The 24,516-nt window shown below is 33.6% G+C and overlaps 1 protein-coding gene across 3 annotated transcripts in view; it reads left to right on the top strand.

The window, feature by feature from the left end:
• Nckap5l_0 (Nck-associated protein 5-like) overlaps positions 1-24,516 on the top strand; it is a 237,595-nt gene that overhangs the window by 146,155 nt on the left and 66,924 nt on the right. For all 3 annotated transcript variants that reach the window (XM_054235112.1, XM_011191771.3, XM_011191770.3), the window contains one exon: positions 4,508-5,610. In XM_054235112.1, the coding sequence (XP_054091087.1) occupies positions 5,576-5,610 (35 nt within the window). In that variant the 5' untranslated portion in view covers positions 4,508-5,575. The remainder of the gene's footprint in view (positions 1-4,507; positions 5,611-24,516) is intronic.

Genomic DNA, 24,516 nt, shown 5'->3' with positions numbered 1-24,516 from the left:
AAGCAACGTTAGTCGACTCACATAAGGAATACATATGTACAAATGTACCGACATTCGGTACTCCCGAGTGCTATTGTAACATATTTTTACTTACAAACAATCAGACAGACCGACAGACATTTGTGCTCTGGCATTCACAGTATATTTGTTGTTGTTGCAATACAACATCTGTAAATAGTCGTTTATTGTGTTCTCCCTTGACGCTGGATAATTGCATGCGCGGTGGGGCATATCGAATGTTGTTGCATGTTTCCGTTAAATGAACGGCAGAAACAAGCAAACAAACAACAACCCGAGAGCCCAAAGTAGCATTTAAAACCAAATGCGGAACAACGACAACATTGCCGTTGCACAGCGAGGAAGAGGCAGACGAGAGACGCTGCTGTTCGCAATATGGACAATGAATTCTAAGCCAGCAACAATAGCTAGAGCAACAGCAGCAAATAGTGTAAGGTGGAAGAGTCAAAAGCTGCAACGAAATGCCAGCAAACAAAATAGTCAAGTAAACAAACAGCCAACCAACTGACTCAGCTCACCTTTATGCCAGAGCAGTTAGCGGCGATGACTGTTGCCACTGCGCTCCTCACCTGCAGAGCAGAGTAGAGGCTCTCCTAGCGCCGAGACCACATTGCCGTTTTGCTTTCTACAGTTCAACATTGGCGCTATGTGTGCCGCAACTATCGGGAAATTATGCGCCAAGTGCACACTGGCGGTTTACAGAGTTACCTACCCAATAGGAAATGGATTGGTTGCCCATTTTTTGGTATAAAAAGTAAATTTTCTGGTAGATGAGAATTCAATATTCGAAAATCTTCTCTTCTAACTAAGGATTTTTTCCGGTAATTCACAATATTTTCACGCACCAAGATTCGGAAGTATCTTGAAGGTGTAGTCCTTGGCTTGGCCATCCTCAGTATCTGTTAGAAGTTATACATGTGAAACTGCTGGCCTTTCTGACGAAAGATCTGTATATTCTTTTAGTATGCAATTGTTGCATAAAGAGTACAAAGTTTCGTATATTTAAAGCCTTCTCCCTGGAAATCCTTATTCACTATCACCCTAAATGTAGGCAATGGTTCACAATTTGTATCAAAAACTGGTTTACTACAAATTAATTAATAAAACTTAGCATACAGTTTGGCGCAAATCAACACAGGACTATCTAAAATATTGATATAAGCCCTTGGTAATGATGTAAAGGCATTTTAATAATCAAGTAAAATAAAGCATAGTCTACATTTAGGAGTAACTCATATTTCTATAGTTTTCTTGACTAAAATAATTAACTTTTCAATAGTTATTGCCATTTGAATATATTTAAATCAGGTGGCTACATCATGATAGTCATGATTTCTTAAACCGTACTGTTAAGTTTTTAAATTTTTTATTTTAAACTTTCATAAGTAGTAAAATCAGTAGGGGTGGCAACCTTTTTAAAATTTGATTTCAAAAAAATCCCCGAAACCATTGAAATTTGCTTATTGTATGAAAAATATAATAAATAAAAAAATATATTTAAATTAGGTGGTAACGCTATGTTTTTTTTTTGTGACTATATCGTCAAAATAGTGGCTGTTCTCCAAAGTAGTGTTAAACTCATGATTGTTGGACTGCTTTTGAATGATATTTATTTGGAAAAAAATGTGGCAACTCTGTAAAGTTATTTTATTTCTCAATATTTGTTAAGCTACGTAAATAATATCGTAAAACTGTATTCGAATAGTAGTCTTAAAAGCATAACAATCGGACTAGTTTATTACGATGCAATTCTTCGCAAGTTCCAAATTTTGTTAGAAGCGACTCTACAGAGCATTATTTAGAAAAAGAATTGTCTATGCTCACATACACATATAAATCAATGCGTTTATTCCAACTCATTTACTCACTGCATTCAGCAACGGAGTCGGCGGTAGAACGTCAGTTCTTCTACTCTTACAAACCAAATGTACATATATGTATATTCACTTAGCTTTTGTCCATTCTCACATCGCATTACGTTCTTCGTTATCTCCGTGCTGTGGCTACATAGATTACAATTCCACTGTTGGCAACTCTTCCGCGGCGTGTTTATGAAATTATAGCTGCTGAGATTGAAATGCTGAGGTGCCCATTAAAATCTGGTTTACTCAGCTGGGAGCGTTGGACGGCCGGTCGGTTGGTCGGCGAACATGTGTTTCTCCGTTCCCGGTGAGTGGGTGGTTTTCGTTTTCCACGACGTGCGGCAGTAGTTTGCAATCAGAATGGGAATGTAAAACAAAAACACTTGTCAGGAAATGCTGCACTTTGCATTTGAGATAGGCTTAGAATTAACTGCGGTTACGCTGGTTGCTTTGCTTTTCCCCATTGTCTTTTCAATTATGGCGGTTTTCTGTGGCAAAGTGGTCATTAGGCGTTGTGAAGTTTTTTGCGGTGTCTGTTTTTCTGCAAAAAGTATATGCAGTTCTTAAAGTCTCTCGGCAGTTTCGACGAATTTATGCTGTGAAAGCTTAAATTTGAAATTATATGCCTGAAGAATAGCACTCAAATTGTATACTTTTAGCTTGTGCTATTTAATGGATATTAAACTAGCGATAAATGCTGTTTTAGAGTTCTTTTGGTGATCAGATTAGAAACGTAGAGAAAGGTCAGGTCAAGTCACATACATATTTTAAAAGAAAGCCTGATTTTTTTAAACTTAAAAGAGCGCAGTTAAAGAATCTATATAAGTCTGCTTAAGATATGGTGAAAATAAATTATAAAATAAAAAGAAACTCTCAGTAAAATGTAGCCTATATATTTTTTTAATTTCTAAAATGAAAATCGGGGAACGTTTTCGTTTGTATACTCTAGCAACATGTTGCACAGAGTATTATAGTTTTGTTCACATAACGGTTGTTTGTATCACCCAGAAATAGAGAGTTAAATATAAATACATATTAATGATCAGGATGACGAGTGTATTCGTAATCTGGATGTCTGTCCGGCTGTCCGTGCAAGCGATAACTTGAGTAAATATTGAGATATCTTAATGAAACCTTGACCTTGGGTCAAAAACCATATCTCAGGATTTCAATGAAATTCGGTATATAATATTTTTTTGATAACACTGATGTAAAATAAGCGAAATCGGTTCACAACCACAACTACTTCCCATATATCTCTATTTTGAATTCCATCTGATTCATTATCTTTATAATATATACATTAGCAACCAATGATGACGGAATAAAAAAACAGAAAAACGGTATTTGAGCTGATTGCATCACTTGTTGAAAAATTGTCGAAATCGGCTGATAACTTTTCAATGCTCTGAATATCGAACATGAAGAACTCAGTGCCTAAGAGTAATTTTTCACGAAAAACATATGTAAATCTCTCAGATATCTCAATTTAATTTAGAGGAAATCGTTTTCTTCTAATAGTGTTTCTTTGTATCAGAAATGGTTAAGATCGGGTAATTTTTTTATGTAATTTTATTTTAGCGAGTTGAGAAGTGGGGAACACAGCATTTGGTCTCTAATATCTTTATAGCTAAAGAAAAAACTTTCAAAAGTTTTTAATCTGCTACCAAAATCATCGAGGAACAGAAATATGAAAAATTTACTCGCTCATACATCCATATCAAATAATTTATGGTGTGAGAAAGAAATTGAACTTCCTACATTTCAACACTCTTCACAACACTGAGATTCTGTGACAAATTATATTTCTTTTTCTCATTTATAAAGAACTTGAGCTTTATTTATATACTATTGTTTTCATGAGATTAATGAAATTGAAGCAATTACTGTCTTCTGGGAGATCAAATATCACTCATGACATATTAAGTAGTACTAAGCGACGAATGTATGTATGCATGTAATTCAATTCTATACAGTAATGAATGACATTTTTTCGTCTCAGTACACTTAATATCATAACCCCAACAATGCGTAGTTGAAAACCATACAAATCACTAACATTAATTGAGAATTTATGCGCCAGATTGCAGCCTTCAAAAGCAAAAGCACCGCTGCGCCAAGGCGAACCAAAATCTGCGTTTTTATTCACCCAAAAACAAAAATTAAAAGGAAAATAATGAAATGCTGAAAGTTTATCATTAAACAAAGTTGAGAAATCTTTACTGCTGCAGCCAAAAGTAATGAAAGAGAGATGCCACGTAATTAATTTGAGAGATTCGCACATCATCAGCGCGGTGTTTATGTTGGCATAAACACTTCATTTAAACACATGGCATGTGTATATATGTATGTGTCAGTGTGTGTGTTTATATATACATATTTGAGTCTGCCTTTTGAAAAATATCGAATTTCCCACAATAAATCACAGCGCACGTTGGCGAAGCGCAGCCAGACGCGTAGCAGTGTTGACTGCCAGCCTTTACCGCGCGCTTTTCTCTCACTTCTACTCTGCCAACAGCTTCAGTTTCGATTACAGAGTACAAAAGAAAAATAATATTATATGTGAATTCTTTTGGTTTGCAGTTTTTTCCTTTTATATACTTATGGTGCTTTTCTTCTATTTACAGAGTCACTCCCAACGACACAGCGCGGAGGCGCGCGGTTTGTACCACAGCAGCAAGACACGACGCACCTTGCCTCTTGGAAGGTCTACAAAGGCACAAACAAGTGTTTCGCAGCGCGCTGAAAGCAAAGAAAGCTAAAGAAATACGAGTCGCAGCCACAAAGTGCCGCGAATGGGGAGCGCTGTGTAAGCAAATAAAGACGCAGTCAAAATATATACCAGAAGATTCTTTCACCAAACAACTGCAAAAAAAAAAATTATAATAATAAGCAAATAAATCGCATGCAGTACGGGTAAATGAAAGCGCAGCGCACGCTTAATTCACAGCTGGTTATTGCTGAATTTGATACTGTGTCGATTGCCAGCGCGTGAGTGTGCGTGCACTTGGTGTACTCGCGAAAATCGCCCTGCGTCGAGTTAATCACGCGCAAACACATCAAATTGCAGTCAAGTAATTTGTACTTGAAAATCGCGCAAGTGAAATCCGTGAAATTGAATTCGTGCCTATCAGCCAGAAGATGTTGGGCCGGCGACGAGCGCATAGCGACCCCGAGTGTTGAGTTGGGAAAATAGTTAAACTTACCGCGCGGCACAGCAGCAGCAACGCGCCTGCGGTTGTTCTGAAAGAAAAACAAATTTCTTCATGTTATGCTTTGTGATTATGACTGGCCGCTGCCACAACAAACACAACAATAACCACAACAACAACAAATATATTAGCGCGCTTATTACAACGAAGTAGAACAGACTACTAGCCGGCCATTAGACGCGGCGGCGGAAATTTAGTAGCAAACTCAATTTTTTTGTGTTGGTAAGTTGGTGTTTTTCGTGCTCACTAATCGATCGAAAGCTAAAGCAAAATAAAAAACAAAAATCACAAAAAAGTAAAAAAAGTAAAAAAAGAAAAGAAATCATAATAAAAAGCATAGAAATTGTGAGAATTGAATTGGTAGCAGCGCATAATTGGCTAAAACGGCCGACTCGACCGGAAAATCAAGCAGCCACTGAGGCGTACAACAGCCCTAGTAGCAGTCGAAGCAGCAGCACTGTGAGTAGCGCTAGCTCCAGCACGATGTTGGCCGGCATAAGGAAGCGTTTGGCGCGCAAGTAAGTACCTTCTACAAAACACTCACACACACATACATATTATTCATGCTATGTACATACATAGCTCTAGACATAATCAGATTTTATATACTTTTGGTGTTCATAATTACATTTGCTGCTCTGGGAAATCCATTAACGATCGAAGTAAGAACCAAACAAAAAAACTAAAATTAAAGGAAATGAATTTGCGCTAACATTATAAATTCAGTTGCATTTAAATGGTGGCAAGTGCAGCGCTGTTTATATTATATATTCTTTTCGCAAAATTATGCAAAAAATAGATCTTCTAGCCGAAGATAGCTTAAATGAGATGTTGAATTTCAAAGGTCCTTTCGTATGGAATATACTTCGTAAAAATATACTCAAAAATTTGGAAAAAATCTTAAGTGAACTAATTTTTCATGAGAAATATTTTAAAAATGATTTATGTTCCACATATTAAATTTTCTATTTCAAAAAATAAGTTTAGGAGTTTTACAATTGAATTTAAGAGTAATAATTGCACAAAAAAAATTTCGTTAAAACATCTGGCATCACTAAAAGTAAACATTTTGAGAGTTATTGCACTTTAGATCGCTACTTTCTATAATATAACAACAATATATTGCTGTTAGTGTCAACAATCCAATAATTACAACACTTTTTAACGAAAAATTAAAGTAGTATTTGTTCCAAATATCTTACATAATTTTACAGTTCTCTTTTTCAAATTTCTTTCTCACTTAGTCCTTCTGAAGCGGAGTACCAACTGGTTTCAATCTGCTCCAATAAGTTTCATCCATAAGTCCATAAGTTTATCGCTGACCTTCATCTGGAATGTCACTATAAATTTTCAGACCATGTTGTGACCTCTTTTTCTTCATTTCCCACTTCCTTTCCTACAGATAGTTCTTTGTTAAAACTATGCAATCTATAGTTGAAAGGTGAGGTTGGTTCAAGGTTACCTCAGAACGCAAATAGTCCTATTGTCTAAGCTGAGCTTAAATTGTAGTTGGAACCCAAATTTATATATATTAATTCTCAAAAATTTTCTCAACTAATTGTAACAAAACGAATACGTTACTTGATATCCTAAAGACCGACTCTATTTAATTTAATAATGGCGACATTATTTAGTTATTTGAAGTTATAATCGCTATCTCTCTATATTACAAATCCGTATTATGATAAGCTTTTGGTAGCAAGTGATACCCCAACAGGTTCACTACCTTAATTATAGTCACTGCGATTTGGTGCTGAATTCAACATTCGTTCTAAACAGCTCGTCATATTTAGGTTCTTTTGAAGTTGGTAATTTATTAATCAAAGGTCTTAACGAACCAAGATTTAAATCAATATTAGGATATTCTTCAGCTGAAGCTAACCTTTTTGAGCGGCATTCTCTGAACCTATTCCAAAGGCTATTTTTGCTTCTATATTATCCTGACCAGTCTAGTTTACAGTTAGTTCCTGTTTTTTTTAAACGTTTCATGGAAGCTCAGTCTAATCATAAAAGCTTTATGTGCTCAAAAAATTATAAATAAGAAACCATTGATTTCAATATATGTCAATATACATTCCTAAAACCTCGTACTTTCTAGCCCTCTTACAAAGGATGAAATCAGTAGAAGTCATTAACCTTTTTCTGCTTTCCGAAACAAACTCGGATTTATATTCGATCAAGGACTGTGTACTCATCAGTATTTTTGAATATTATGTTTTACGAAATGATTTCAAATGCCGCTATAAAAATTACAAAAACAAAGCTTTTGTCCAACAAGCAAACAGTACGTATTTCACGGTACTATATTTTCATAAATAAAATCTAAATTTAGAAACGAAACCCCGAAATACCTCAATAATCCTTTTAACTGTTCCAAATCCAAAAACCCGACCCGTTCTGCACTAAATTCACCAAATGACATGAAATCAAGCGTACTCAAGCCAATTAGCATTTACTACATTTACAAATTTTACCGTTTCACGGTATTTTTGCGGAAAGCAATTAAAATTCAAATTAATGTAATTAAAGCAGAACTGCAAAAGCAAATATGCGCAAAAACAAAGAAAGAAACACGATATATACATATGTATGTATTTGGTATATGGAATATCACTATTGACTTTGGTAATACGATTATGCGATTGCAGGCGTGTCTACAAATAAAACAAAGCACAAAAAGGTACACATGTATATATGTATTTTTGTAAGGGTACCATTAGCACGTGTCCTCACCGCAGTTCGTGTTACCAAGGAACAGATAGTCAGACATGTAGATTTGTATGAATTTATGCATATTTTATTTTATTGTATGTATGATATGAGTACATAACTGTAAACATTGCGTTCAAGTTTCACATAATAAATGTGTAGCGCTCACACCCAAAGAAGTGTATGTGATATGGAGATATAATAGTAGTTAAATAAATGTACTCATAAATATCCTTTAGAGCCTGTAGGAATCAGAGAAAGTATTTCAAAATAGAAATTTTTAATTTTCTAGTTATAATTTCTGAACAGATGGCAACTCTTTCAAAAATGTCCTTAACGAAAATCTTTTACATCCTTGAACGGGTTACTTTTATGTATTCTAATCATTTAGTTATATATGAAAATGTAAACAGGTGGCAACTCTCTTAAAAAATATTTTCGACATTAAACTAATTTTCAAACGTAAATTCCGAAATATGTTTACTTTTCATTTGTAATTCATTTCATTTTAATCTGAAAAATATTCAACAGGTGGCAACCCTAATCAAAAAAATTTTCATTTCACGTTTTTTTAGACTGAAGAAGACTGCCTTCATAAATAATTGAAAAATTATAAATATCAATATGGTAATTATAATACACAGGAAATAACGAACTTATAAAGTGGTTACAAAGTAACTTGAATTGTAACTACTTCAATCATAGTTATTTCTGTAACTACTTTCAAGGTAATTTGTTTAGAAACCAGTTTTAAAATAGTCAATTTGCTAACTCGTCTAAAAATAATAAAAAATACTTGAAAGTTCTCATATCCAATATTACAACTTAATTAAATTAAATTAGTGCGATAATACCAAATACTTAATTGAATTCCGTCCATTTTACATTTCTCACGCCTAAATACTTAATTCAATTAACATCACTGCCCTACAGGGAACAATTAAATAGTGTGTACTATAAACATAAAAGTGTTGTTAGCTACCCGCTTATCACAGCGGTGAAAACCTATCACACATTTCATATTCCCTTAAAAACTATTTTAACCGTTATTTATACATATTTGTACCCAACAAATGTGCGCCAATAATGAAAATGTTTATTAGATTTGCATGACAAAAGGTAATTGAGTGGTTGGATGATGGAGAGGCAGGCAGGTGAAGCATAAAAAAAATTAGGGAAACAGTGAGTACGAAAATACCAAGCCACTATGTAGGCATCTATGAATATATGTACATATACATATATCAAATAGAATTATTTATGTATGTGAAAATTTGCCTCATTTACTTATACTCATTTGCTACTTTTTTATTAGTTACTTTTCATTACACAAATTTCTGTTTCTGTTTCTGTTGTTGTAGTTCTTTTTGTTCTTGCGTTTCTTTTGGGTAGGTTAGGGTCACAAAATTATGAGTTGAGTGGGAAATTTATTGCTTCAGTGAATAAAATTAAACATTTCACCTGGGTCACGTATTCACAAATATATAAAAACGTGTAGAGTCATAATAAAACAAAACAAAAAATTTACACGCAACCGGGGCGCACACATGTCATTGGCGTTATCAGTGGCACAAGCGTGAGTAAAAAGTGTAAATACCCTGCAGTGCAAATGAACTAGTGTGACTTTCAAAGTAGTATGCACCGAGTCCAAAACGTCTTTCTTCCATACAATTTCTTCTATGTAGTCAGTTGTCCGATTTCTGTCAGAATAATACATAATTTGTTCTAGTCCTAAATAACCTTAAAGGCTTAGTAATTTATACTAGGTATAAAGTGAGTAATAATTTAAAACGTAAACAAATAACGTTTTTCCTCAATAATATAGTCTCTAATCAATTAAGCTATACAAATGGAAATAATCTAATCTTAGTCCAAACAATACAATATAAAGATCTTCTTCGTAACCAGTAAATCTTAACTAATTGTTTAAAGAATGAAATTAAAAGTCCTATCATCGGAATGATATCCAATGGAACCTACTAGGTGGCCCAAAGCGTTTGAGCATTATGCGTCCATTGGTAGCGAACCTAGGCATCACCAGGAGCGTACAATGAATAACATGAGTTCTGCATGCGGGAGAGTGAGCGAGGCTACTTTTCTGTAGTTCTTCTACTACTTTTCTTCAGTTCTTATATGATCTTTTGATCCGACAACTTTCTTCCAGACATTAGTGAAATCGAAATATGTATGCTTTCTTCAAATCTCAATATTTCCTGCCAAATAGTCTTTGAGAATGTTGTCCATATAATAATCCGCATCTGGTTAAAAATTTTATCCCGTTCAAATGGCATAGAACCGACTCTCGTTGAAAGACTAATTTTATTGGTCCCTTTGGTAGACTTCATATCGTATACAGGCGTTTGAATATGATATATAAAACAACCAAAAAATTTAGTATTTTTGGATCACGAAATCCTCTGATGCTCTGAACGAATATGATAATTCCTGTTTGAGTTTACACTGAAAATAAGTTCTTTATAAAAGGTAAACTTTATAAAATTATCTTCAGAAAGCTACATATATTGAATATAATGTAATAATTAATCCATTTTTGTAGCTCTAGATATTATTAGGCACCAACTATAGGCTCTTTTGGTCGACATTTGTCATTAGAATGATCTCTACTTTCTGTCAACCGATTTTGCCATAACATAGAGTATATTTCGTACCCTTTATAAGCTTATATTTCACTAGCGTATTTATTCTTCCGAAGTTAGCTCTTCCTTTTACTATTCCTCTTACTATTTTCTCTCTACTTCAACGTTTCACTGCGGGGTTACGATAGAGATCTATACTATTGTACATATATGCATGTACCCATGTATACAAAGTACTTGCGAACAGCGAAAAAGTCAAATAGTGTAAAACACACATAAATTTGATAGAGACCATTCCCGTGGCGGCGCTTGCAGCGATAAACCGCAAACATTTATTTTAAAATTTTCCCTTTTTTGTTTTTGAAGTTCACAGACAATTCAATTGCGCCGCGTTAACGCCTATTTACTTGCACTGACGCTTGGTGTACACACCTAGTTTTTTAAGTTTTATTTCACAGTTTGTTTGGGATTTCATACTATTTTATTTATTTTATAAAAAAATTATAAAATAATATTTTTTTTCTACTTTTCAGTTGAGCACTTTTTTCCCATATTCGCAGGGTAAAATTCAGTTAAATGCCTTACTAAACTTACACAAATATTTCTGTTGGTACTTATGTTTGTTGCCATGTACTTCTGTCACTGAGTGATTGACTACCTTTCCCTATCACTCTGACTGTTACTAAAACCGTTGCTTTTTTTCTCACGTACTAGATTTTGTGGGAAACCTCTAGCTCTGAGTCATTAGTTAAGCGAAAGGCTTCGGTGTCTTACGTTAAAAATTAAAAAAAAAAAAAAAAAAAAAATTCGAACAATTCCAATAATTTCTGTTGTTGCTTTTAATGTTCTTTCTTTTCTGCATTTATCCAACACTTAACAATTATATCATTTGTCTTTCACTTCTTTATGCCGCGAGCATTAACGTGTCTTCAGTTCATAATTTCTCGCCACTATTAGACTTGAATTGCATTCGTTTACTAATTGCATTACGCTCCTTCTTCGAAGTATGCATAGCATGGTTTAATTTTTCATCTCCCGTTCAGTTTTTTATTTCCTGTCTTATTACTGGATTTCTATAGCCGGTCACTTGTGCAGCCATTTAGTCTGGCCATTGTCTTAAGACAATATGCGCATTGTTTTGCCTTCACTTTGCTATTGACTCTTCTGTACTTCCCTGTGGTCATAAAAGTTCATTAAGCTCAACAGTTTTATGTGAATGCTTATGTAATATTAGTAATAATTATGCGCCATTAAAATGCGTTTAAGAACCATTAATTAGACTATTTAACAGCTTAAGAATTGTATTTAACTTTATGACCGTTGATTGGATGCTGCATTGTTCCATGTATACTTGAGGTCTCAAGTTGGTGCTATTAAAGAAAGGTGGCATCTTTTTTATGCAGGAATTTATGTAAATTGGTTTTATTGGTGTTTTTGGTTTCTTAAATATTTGGCATTTATATGAATAGTATAAATATTCTAAGCAATTAATCCAATTGTAAGTGCCATTATTCTCCTACAAAGAAGAATCATAAAAAATATAAAATATTTTTCTCAATTCTTAGTAATCTAAAAAATCACGGTTTGTTCTCTTGGGAGTAATTTTTAACTTAGACAAGACTTTTCTTAAGCAAATATCCAAAGCACTAAACCCTTGATTTTTTTCTTGGTCGAGGACGAAAAAGGGCAAGATTTCTTTGAAAAAAATGTTTAATGTTTCTATAATACCTCGATACCATTTTCCAAGAATCATTCTTTATTTTTACTGCTTGAACTTTTTGGAAGAAAATCAGGAATGATCAAGATACTGATCTGTCCAATAATAAGGTTTCCATAGATTTTTATTAAAACCATAATAAGAATCCCAGACCAGATTTCATATCTAATGCAGAATTGCTTTGCGAAAGTGATGTCAAAAGACCGAGGAAGGAAAAGGCTAAGCAGGCAGGAAGGTCGTAGACTGATAAATATTTAAGGTATTTCTCTAATAGCCTTTTCACATAGGTGCTAATTGATCAATTAACAGGCCTCTGCTCGATTAAAACGCCGATTAATATCGATTTCCCATACAATATAAAATCTACATTTATTTTTAATTGAATTTTAATCGACTTGAAATTGAAATGCAACTTCGCGACAAAGACAGTATAAGTTTTTATATATACGTTCTTTGTCTGCGAGTTGTTGTTCTCGCTACACGACGGTAGATGTCGCTGCTAAAAATAGCAATCAGCTGAAGAAAAGCAAAAAAAACTGTATAACAGCTGATCGGTTATCGAGTAGCCGACAGTGTAAAGGTTTCTCAATCACAATTTGAATTGATCAATTAATTTGGCTCTTCACATAGGCTATAACAATGTTCAGATTTCAGAAGGGATTAAAAGCATTAAAGTATGTTTTCTGAGACCAAGTATTTAGGACGAGTCTCTTTTTGAGTAATGAGGCGATTTAGTATCGTTAATTTTTTTGGAAATCATCATCAGGCATAAAAGTTCATTAGTTCTTGAATAAAAGAGAGGTTTTCAATTTTTCTTTTATATCATTCTTTGGCGGGGGTTAATATTTTGCCTTTAGCTTTTAAAAGAATTTTTGTACAAAATTTTTCAGATCACATATCATTGAAAAAAAAGAATTCATTCCTCCTAGCAACCAACTATGAATCTCAAAAACAATAATAATGCAATTAAAAGAAATAACGCCATACAACTTGGCGGCCTCAAACTACTAAAATTAAACACCTAAAAACTTTATTCAAAAATAATTCCACAAACAAAAAATGCAGTTCGTAATTACAGACCACAACAAATTGAAAAGCTGTTGCTGGTGAATGCAAATTAATTAATTTCAAAAAAATATTTTTTTCATTTTTCGCAATACCTGTTAGTGTGAAAAAAAAAATAAAAGTAAATGCGGTGTGAAATAATAATTAATAACTCATATTCAATTTACATACACTACACATTGTAAGTGTATGGGTATGCTCATAAAATGGCATACAACAAAAAACTTGTAGTAATCAGTACCAAGCAACCAGCTCAAAATAAAGTTTAAATATTCCAGTTGTTCACCAAAGTGAACGTACAAAGATGATCCTTTATTTGCATTTTTATATATTAAACATATGTACAAGTGTCTGCAATCTTGATTGATTTGTATATAGTATATGGATTTTTGCCTTCTCATTCAATATCATTTTACTACCTGCCCATTTGTGCATAATATTTGAATATGTATGTAAATAGTTGTTTGTTCAGTTGTGTGCCTTAATTGAAAGCATTTTAACTCGTTTTAATTGCGAATTACGCATTAATTGCTAACTAAAAAGGGAAATCGCATGATTGCGTTGAATCATAAACTGAATCGTAAAATTGCAAAATTTGTCGACAACATGCATATCTTCAAATCTATGTATGAGTTTAAATGTATTTATAGAATGCGTTAACTTGATGAACTAACTCGGTGGGGAAGCTATAATGCGTTGATAGTTGCATACTAGAGTTGCCAGTTGGTTTGAATTTAACGAAAAATGTTGAATAACTGCTTTTTACTATTTTTCATTAAATTTGTTATACGGGTTGTTGAGACCCAATTTCTATAAGCACCGCTAATTACAAAAAAAAAAAACAGAAAACATTTAGTTAACGCTCACCACTTTTTTAGTTACTAGTGACTCGTTAGTTAATTATTTGTATCAATAAAAAATAGGCTTCTGGCAACATAATATCACGGAGGTTGATTATAGCCATTCACATGGTCGATAGGTCTCCTCAACCGATATCATCTCTGCTTATACTCAATTCTATGGAAGCATTCCTTTTACGAAGAGTTTTCAAAATATTTTTTTTTTAATTCGGCAGAGACGATTTGTGTAGCCCCATATGGTACTATATGGATCAGTATAAATTTCATACTATGAAATCAACAATTCGAAATTTAAAGAACAGTTACTCAAGTTTATGGATTCTCATGACACACACTTAATTTACGTCACTGAAAAATCGTCTTATTTCGTTAGCTTTTTTTAAAGTGTCTCAGTAATCTTACACTTGGAAGCTCTTCAATGGACTACAGAAGCTAAAGTGCTTCAGTCTGAATCTTTTTTGAAGTGCCCATTTGCAAATAAATGTATTCTTCCTATAAGAACTCACCGTCACTGCAGAAGTATAGAAAAATTTCAGATAGCACTACGTGCTCTAACTGCACTGACTATTTTTCTACACTGACAGCTGACTGAAAGCCGATGATAATGCCTGGGACTCTCCGAGTGACTGTTTATTTAGGAATACAACTATTTTGTAGATCTATGAACTTCTTTTAATTTGTTAATGAATCATTTTTCGAAGAAAACTTTAATATATGCCAGCAATATTGTCATTCATCGTTAAATCATTCATAAAAGGGATTACTGTAATTCAGAGAGAACATCTGAGCATTCCATACAATTCAGGGCGAAAGTCTAAGGCCATCAAATTCTTTGTTATTGTTGTAGCGACAAAAATTATTCCTGAAATAGTTTTGTGAAATGTTATCCAGATGTCCTTGAGCGGATAAAAATCGTGATTCGTTCCATTACATTGACCCGACTGTCGTGGGATCTATTCATGCTTCTAATAAAATTATTAATATTAAAATTAAAAAAAAAAAACAAGTAAGGAAGGGCTAAGTTCGGGTGTAACCGAATATTTTATACTCGCAATTAATTTGTTTAACTTTATTTATATTATATAATACACAATTTGACCCACATATTCGTCATATATATTGTATAAAGTCCATTGAAAGTTGGAAACCCTAATATTAGGTTAGAAGTACCGAAGTTCTCATTTTCGATATATGGGGCTTTGGCAACCTATGGTCCGATTTCGGTGATTTTTAGAATGGGGCTGCCACACTATAAACGTAGTGTTTGTGCAAAGTTCTGCATCGATATCTTCACTAGTACTTACTTTATATATTGTAAAGTTAACGATTCAGATCGTCTTCAAAGTTCTGGTATATAGGAAGTAGGCGTGGTTGTGAAGCGATTTGGCCTATTTTCACAACATATCGTTGGGATGTAAGGAAACTATTACAAACCAAGTTTCATTGAAATCGGTCGAGTAGTTCCTGAGATATGGTTTTGGACCCATAAGTGGGCGACGCCACGCCCATTTTCCATTTTGTAAAAAAATCTGAGTGTAGCTTCTATCTGCCATTTCGTATGTGAAATTTAGTGTTTCTGACGTTTTTGGTTAGTGAGTTAACCCACTTTTAGTAATTTTCAACCTAACCTTTGTATGGAAGGGGGGGCGTGGTTATTATCCGATTTCTTTCATTTTTGGACTGTATAAGGAAATGACTAAAAAAAACGACTGCAGAAAGTTTGGTTTATATAGCTCTATTGGTTTGTGAGATAAATACAAAAAACCTGTTTGGGGGCGGGGCCACGCCCACTTCCCCAAAGAAATTACATCCAGATATGCCTCTTCATAGTGCGATCCTGCATACCAAATTTTATTTCCATAGCTTTATTTAAGGCTTAGTTATGGCACTTTATGTGTTTTCGGGTTTCGCCATTTTGTAGGCGTGGCAGTGGTCCGATTTTGCTGATTTTCGAACTTAAGCTTCTTATGGTGCCAAGGAACACGTGTTCCAAGTTTCATTAAGATATCTCAATTTTTACTCAAGTTACAGCTTGCACGGACGGACGGACAGACAGACATCCGGATTTGAACTTTTCTCGTCACCCTGATCATTTTGATATATGTAACCCTATATCTAACTCGTTTAGTTTTAGGACTTACAACCAACCGTTATGTGGACAAAACTATAATACTCTCGTAGCAACTTTGTTGCGAGAGTATAAAAATACAAACAAAATAATAATAAAAAATATTTAGAAAATAAATAGTAAAAAATAAAAAAATATATTTAAAATATTTTTTATTTATATAAAAAAATTATAGTGGCAACACGAAGCCATTTACTTATGGGGATGAAAACATTTTACACCATTAAGCTATCAAAGTGTTGGAAATTCCTTTTGGCGCACATTTTGCAATTAAAATGCAATTTTATGCTGATATGAGTGTACATATGTTTATAAACTAGCAGATGTATATATAATTTCATACATATGTATGTGTGTATATAAAAGATATGTGCCACAACACATTTGGTATGCAATTACAACTTGACTAATTTGAGTTTTTAGTATCTTTTACTTTTTATTATGATTAAAAGGCGCACATACCCGTAGACATGAACATATGCTGTATGTATATATGTACAGAGCCTTACATGCGTACAAGTGCAATTAAATACAAGTAAAAGTAAACAAAGAAAAAACATTTTGTAATGACTTTCAATTTCCAACTAAAATGAGCGCAGTTTTATTACATACATACATAGCCATACAAACATCTCTATAAAAGCTACATTTTTTAATGCCTCTTCCGTTTTCGTGGCATTGAAAACCGCTTATTGGCAAATTAACCTTAAATTTTATCAGCTGCTTAGTTCATTGGCGACACCAATTACTTTACTCGGCAGCTTTTTCGATTGTTTGCCTCGATCTCATAAATATGTTTTAGTCACAACATACAGCATTTACAACGCGTTTAACTTGTATGTGGCTATCAGCGCGCATCAATATAACAACAACAACATAAATACCTATATTTCGTTAAAAGCCACCTTTTGTTGTTGAAAATGTATTTAAATACAAAATAACTGATAAAATACCGCACGCAACACGCCTTTTCGACTGTCACACACACAGACACATACATATGTGTATCGACTTTTGGCGCGGCTTTGGCTCACAGCTGCCGCTAAACTGCTAGCCAACTTGTTTAATTTAGTCCAAACGAACACACAAACATACACACGCACAGTTTAAATTGTACTGACAATAGTTTGAGGCCTATTTGGGAACTTGTTTTCATTAATTAAGCATATTGACGTGCGTGCAAAGCGACTATCAGCTGCTTTGAATGTAATTAAATAGCTTTGAACATTTTCTTCATTTCTCTTTGTTGTTGGTCTTTGTTGCTTTGCCACAACATTTTGCAAATTTATTCCATAGTAATTTTAATGAGGCCTATTAGGCTATCTTTGATTGTCATTAGCGGTATTTGCTTAAGTAGCATTTAATTTTAGGGAGGCTTATGTGTGGATTTTGTTGTTGCTTTGCATTTTTATACTCTCGCAACAAAGTTGCTACGAGAGTATTATAGTTTTGTTCACCTAACGGTTGTTTGTAAGTCATAAAACTAAACGAGTTAGATATAGGGTTATATGATATCAAAATGATCAGGGTGACGAGACGAGTCAAAATCCGAATGTCTGTCTGTCCGTCCGTCCGTCTGTCCGTGCAACGGAAAACTTGAGTAAAAATTGAGATATCTTAACGAAACTTGGAACATATATTCCTTGGCAACCTGAGGAGGTTGCTTTCGAAAATGGGCAAAATCGGACCATTACCACGCCCACAAAATGGCGAAAACCAAAAACACATAAAGTGTCATAACTAAGTTATAAATAAAGCTATGGAAATAAAATTTGGTATGAAGGATCGCACTATAAAGAGGCATATTTGGATGTAATTTTTTTGGAAAAGTGGGCGTGACCCCGCCCTCAAATAGGTTTTTTGTATATAACTCGCAAACCAATAAAGCTATATAAACCAAAGCAGTCATTTCTTTTAGCCACTTCCTAATACGGTCCAAAAATGAAAGAAATCGGATAATAACCACGCCCACCTCCCATACAAAGGTTAGGTTAAAAATAACTAAAAGTGGGTTAACTCACTAACGAGAAACATCAGAAACACTAAATTTTACAGAAGAAATGGCAGAAGGAAGCTGCACTCAGATTTTTTTACAAAATGAAAAATGGGCGTGGCATCTCCCACTTATGGCTCAAAAACCATATCTCAGGAACTACTCTCAGGACACATGTGAAAAATGGATGAAATCGGTTCATAACCACGACAATTTCCCATTTAACTCAATTTTGAATTCCACCTTATTCCTTTACTTTATAATGTAAACAAAAGGAACCAATGAAGATAGCGGAATAAAACTTCACACAAATAGCACATATCATCTCTGGCTTTACTTGAAAAAAAATTGTCGAAAACGGACTATAACTTTTCAAGGCCCCTATTATCGAACATGTTGAACTCAGCGCCTAAGGATAAATTTTAACCGAAATACTGTGAGCTTTATTCCGCATATATGTATTGGTTAAATTTCTTCAATAAATTGCGAGAGTATAAAATGTTCGGTTGCACCCGAACTTATCCTTTCCTTACTTGTTAAACCTGGAATTGTTCAATGACACCAATTTTTTCTTCATAATTTCAATAGTTTCTACTTAAGTTGCAATATATTTCTTCAAATTTCTATGTAATAACTACGATTGTGTTTTTAAGCCTTCTTATAGTAACTTATGAAAGAAACTTACAAATTAGCAGCTGTTTATCTATACGTACATACTTATACGTGTCTCCCTGCCTTTAAACCAGTTTACAAAAACTACGTTACAAAACAAGATTACTTGTTGTAAATTTTAAATATTTATTTAAAAAATGTTTGAAACTATCTACTTTTATTTTTTTATAACCTTTTATGCTCATTGTAGAGCCCTGGAAATGCTTTCTCTTTTGAATGCTTTGTAGCCAACCAAGCCATTCATACAAATCCCACACTATTAACCGAAATTTAAACAGTGAAAACAACAATATTTATTTACTCGCTAACGACTAAATCTTTAAATTTCACCCGACCCATCCATTAAAAGTTTCAACGGAAACTTCAAAATACTTGTGCATACTGTAAAACCGCATAACAACGAACTTTTTGCTGTTTGTTCTCACACATTTTTTACATAAATAAATAAATAATAGTATTGTAGATTTGCATTACTGTTGCATGTTTATTACCGGGCGCTTTTTTGCGACTCAATGCGCCGTAATGTGTGTTGTGGGCAAAATGTCAACCGAGTGACAACGATTTACCAAACTGCAGCTGAAGGGCTTCCTGTCGACATTAAAGCAAAAAAAGGCGAAAAAAGCAAAAAAAAAAACGAATAAAACATTAAAACAAAATATGGCAAAAAATAAACTGTTGTGTTTGCGGCAAAAAACCTGTCGCTGCCGCTACGTGGCGACACTGACAGTGACAGACCAGCAGGCAGCAATCCCTCAAGTACCGCAAGCAAAAAAACGCCAGGTTCCAAGCAACTTTAACTCCGCATTTATTTATCGTTGTGTTGTTGTTGTTGCTGGGGGCTTAGCCGGGCACAAAGTGTTAACATGACTTCCGTCGAAAAGCCGACAGGCGGCGGTGTCTTATGACCAAGCCGCTGTGATTCTTAAGAAACTGCAGACAAGTTGGAAAAAGACACCGACCAAAAACGACGGATTAAGCCAATGTGTGGCACGTGTGTATGTTACGGCGTAAATATGCGGGTTTGTGTACCTGCGAGCTTAAAGAATTGTGTAAAACCACAAAAAGCATTTTTAAGCAAAGAATTATGCTAAGCAAAAAGTAAAAGCATTTAAATGCGCATACTTTACTGGATTTAACTCGGTTTAGCCAACTAAATTGTAAAACTCTTTAAGAATTACAAACTCAAAGGGATGACGACTTTTCAAATTTCTATGCTAACACACCCTTTTCAGAATTCTGGAGAATTTGTTTACATATTTGGCAGCTAGTGTTGACGATTTGAAAATTTACACGACAAGGTGTCATGTAATTTGATGAATAATTTTGTCGTATGAAGAGAGCTTGTGGTCTTTTGACTTAATATATTTCTTCGGAATATGTGGAGAATATTATATTTCAGCTAAAAGGAACGATTTAGTTTTAATAAAGTATGCAGTCTGACAACACGGATATTCAATTAACTGACACTAATTGAATGGAAATTTACTTCAATTATGGCGAAATCATTTAAATTCACAATCTAATTAATAACTTAGAATTTGCACTTAAAATATTTCTAATATATAATATTTATAGAGACTTCCGAGTTACAGAATGTAATTTGTATGAATTTTGACTTCTATTGCCTATTCAATAGTTCGAATTATGGAGAACTTCGAGTTAGAGCAGTTCGAGTTATGGAAGTTCAACTGTCTTTATTTAGATTCCTAATTACTAATTGCTGGGACAGTTAACTGTGTAAATAATTATTCTTAATAACCCTCCATTAAAATTGCTCTCGAGATAATTAACTGAGATTCCAGGCAGTGTATATATTTTAAGGTCAAGTTATATTTCTTTATTTAGAAAGTCTTCATAAAAATAGTTTTTAGAATGCATGCCTCTCCAAGACATGGTTTTCAATAACATTACATAATGTTTTTAAGGGTCTGAGTTGAAGTTCTATGCACCTATTCAATTTCTTTCATGATAAGTGTAGGAACTCCATATCGTTCCTCACTTGTAGCTGCTCTACAATTATTTAGCAACACATTAACCAAAAAAATCGTTCTTAAGAAAAAATACACTTTTTGTCATCCTGTCTAAACTGTACTTCAATCACACAATCCGATCTTATGAAGAAACATAGTTGTCATGTTTCGAGGCGATTGAATCATTTGTTGTACTCTTAGTACTCACTCAATTATCCGTAAGCTCACTCTAACAATATTTTCCCCCGATGAACTTTTATTTGCAATCTCTTGCATTATTTATTCGTTCTAATTTGAAAACAGATATTTCCTCGATTAATATATTAAAAAAAAAAAATGATACATAGCTACAGAAAAGACCTCACCACTCTCACAGACTATCCTTTTTGAGATATTCAGAGTTGAAATACAATATTTAGCTTCTTGTTGGAGATATTCATTTGGAGCAATAACAGAATAACTTCAAAAACTAAGTAGCATATGTTTGTCGTCTAATGGTCTCAAAATGTTTCTCACCAAAGGCGTGCGCTTGCAATAGGAAACGAAGTGTTGTTTCCTACGAGGTCACAGTTCAGGCGATGATTGCTGAGTGACTCTGGAGTTTAGTCAGCAACCAAGTTAAAGGAGATTTGGAGTGGTTCGCTTATTAAACATTGCAACGTCTTGGAAATATCTTCAATTCATTCTTGGTAAACTTGTTTGTTGTTTCAACTACAGATCCCACGATAATCGGCTCAACGATATCGAATCCATGCGGACATAGAATTTTATCCGATCACAAACTAACAACTCGACAACATTCCTGAAAATAAATTGGGGAATTTTTTTCTGCTGTTACAACAACACGACGAAGAAGAAGCTTAGAACCACTATATCTCAACAAATGATGCAATTACGTCCTATGTCAGAATTTGGTTAAAGAACATCCCAACTCAAATCGCCTGAATATTGTTATAGAATATTCTTCATGGAAATTCTGAGACATAACGATCTTCTACTATTTACTATATGACTTCTCTAGAAGAGTACTCTCCTTGATTTACGATCTTTGGCTAATATTGCATAAAACAGTTATTTGTTTCTAACTTGACCTATTAAGCTAGGAACACAGTGCAGTAGTGAGCAACATATCTATGGGTCTAAACAAAAGATTTCCAAGCTCAAAGATATATGTTTTGTTATGTTTGCTGTAATTGTACCTATAAATCTGTCACTGTATTGATCTCCTCTATGTGCTCAGCTTTATGCTATTTACTAACTATAAATGTTTCTAAATGAGTCGTACTAGTAGATAGTATAGTACACATTGTAACCGTTAATTAGCGCTCTACACCACATAAAGGGGCACTTAAATTCTATTTTATGTCTTGCCATCGTTGTTTGTTTGTCTATTTGTACGAGTATGCTTTGGCAATAAATACATCAAAGTATTTTGCGACGAACTTAATTAGAGTATGACGATGAAGCCAAATTAAGCCACATAACTTGCAGTTAATTACATAAAGTACACACTCCAGCACATACATTCATACATATATAGTTAGTTAGACAGTTAGATATGTGTAAATTTGTTAGCACATGTGATTACTATTGCACGCAGCCATTTAAATGCATTGAACCATGCAGTCGAATAGTGAGCGAATGTGTCTGTATGTAAGTATGTTTGCTGGCGTATGTGACGAAATGTATGGGTGAATGAATGCATGAATGAATGAGTAAATGCAATCAATCGAGACAGACGCGTACTTTCACTCGCCGTACAAATTACAGCCTTTCTAAATTTGACGAATGTCTGCAATGGAGATAAATAACGCAACAATGAAATGGAATACTTGAATGCATATGGATATAGTTATATAGCTAGTTATATATATATGTTTATATATATGTATATACAGATATTTTAATGCTTTGTGAAAAAAATTTACACAGGTGTCAGTCATACCCCTTTTAAATATATACAAGTCTATATATCTTATACTCTTGCCCTATCGCCTGCATATCAAATTTCCACCAATAATTCAATGCAATCTCTGATTCGATCTGTGAGACGTAGGCGTCTAGCGTTTGAAACAAAAACTCGTATTTTAATTTATTGTTTTTCCAACTTTTGCTCTAGTATACTCATAGTACCCTCTACACAACGAGTATTTGCTTAAACTCCAACTTTTTATTTCAATTAATCTGCATATGTCCATTAATTTGATTTCTTTATTACTCAATTTAATACTTTGTGACAGCGTTTTTTGTTGTGCTATCAAGCGAATTTAGTTTGTTATCAAGCGCACAGTCTAACTATGTATGTCACATTGAGCTTTAATATATCCAAATTAATGATGCGGTGTCAGCATTAGTTGTGAGTATCCTTCTTAATTTGTGTGGAATTTCTTTTAATGTTTCGTTTTTCTGTGTAATAAATTAAATTTGTAGTAGCAATTTATCGCTTGAGATCATTTTATGGCGGATAATGAAAACCTGGAGTCGGTAGTTTGATGAATAAGTTCAGTAATAAGAATGACTTAATTATTGCTATACAATTGTGGCGAATAAAAGCTGAGTTACAGTTAGAGTATGTAGGCTCTATCTTAAATTTAGATTCCTTTTACGAAAACTTGAACAATAAAGATAATGACGGTCAGACGCTTGGCTTAACTCATTACACCTCAATATATAGTTAATAAACTACTTTATTTTGATATATTTCTTATTGTAAATATCGTAAAATATCACTAGACACACCTCTGACAATCTAAAAGCAAATGTTTAATAATAAACCTAATTAATATGAAGCAGTAATTCCTTAATTGAGTCAATTAGCAATTTCACATACATACATGTATGTCGAACTAATTGATTACATTAAGTAAAGTGTGCTTGTGAAGAAAGTCAATTAAATGTACATGTTAACTCAAACAATTACTATTTTAAGTTAAGTAGTTAATATTGAAAATATATGAATAGAATTTGTGAGAATGGTATCTTAGAGAAATAATTAAGAACCTTGAAGCTATTTGAGAACATATGTATTTAGTTATTATGCATACTACAATTAAGATTCTCATATATCAATATATCATATTCTATAAAGAACAGTTTTAGAAATGAATAGTTATATACAGTAATCCTTGCTTAAGTGCCCTTCTTAACATGCAAGACTTTTGAGACATTTAAGCTGGGAAGGCACTTAAATGAATCCCCTTAAATGCCAGGAGGTACTTACCAAGCATTTTCTCAAATACTTCGATATAATATTTTTTCTTTTGGAATGAAAGTCACATTTATTTGATATTAATAACAAAAATACTTACTAATAACAATAAATATGAAAGAAAAAAACATAACAACACTATGTAGATGTTTTCCTTTTGACTTAGCGCATTCAATGTCAAAAATATTAAAAGGCACTTAAAAGAGGAAATTGGCAAACAATTTTGTATTTGTGGCCTAAATATTACATTTTGCATTTGCATTTGCAGGAAAAGCACTTAAAAGGAGGCTCTTAAGCCAGGAATTTTATATGTAAAACAACGATGCCGCAAAATGTTGTCACTTATGCGTCAATTCTAGATTTGTTCTAAAACGAGTCACATTTCCTGAAAGCTAAACACGCTTACTAATTGGCGAAGAACAAGTGGTTGTCGAGAAGATGGGGAAGCTGACTGACTACCTTGTATTTTACTTCGACAATTTTTCCTGTTTTTGTAGAGTGCCAA

Source organism: Zeugodacus cucurbitae, chromosome 6 (genome assembly GCF_028554725.1).
Source record: "Zeugodacus cucurbitae isolate PBARC_wt_2022May chromosome 6, idZeuCucr1.2, whole genome shotgun sequence".
In the NCBI taxonomy this organism is placed as follows: Eukaryota; Metazoa; Arthropoda; class Insecta; order Diptera; family Tephritidae; genus Zeugodacus; species Zeugodacus cucurbitae.
This window is presented reverse-complemented; position numbering and strand designations above follow the sequence as displayed.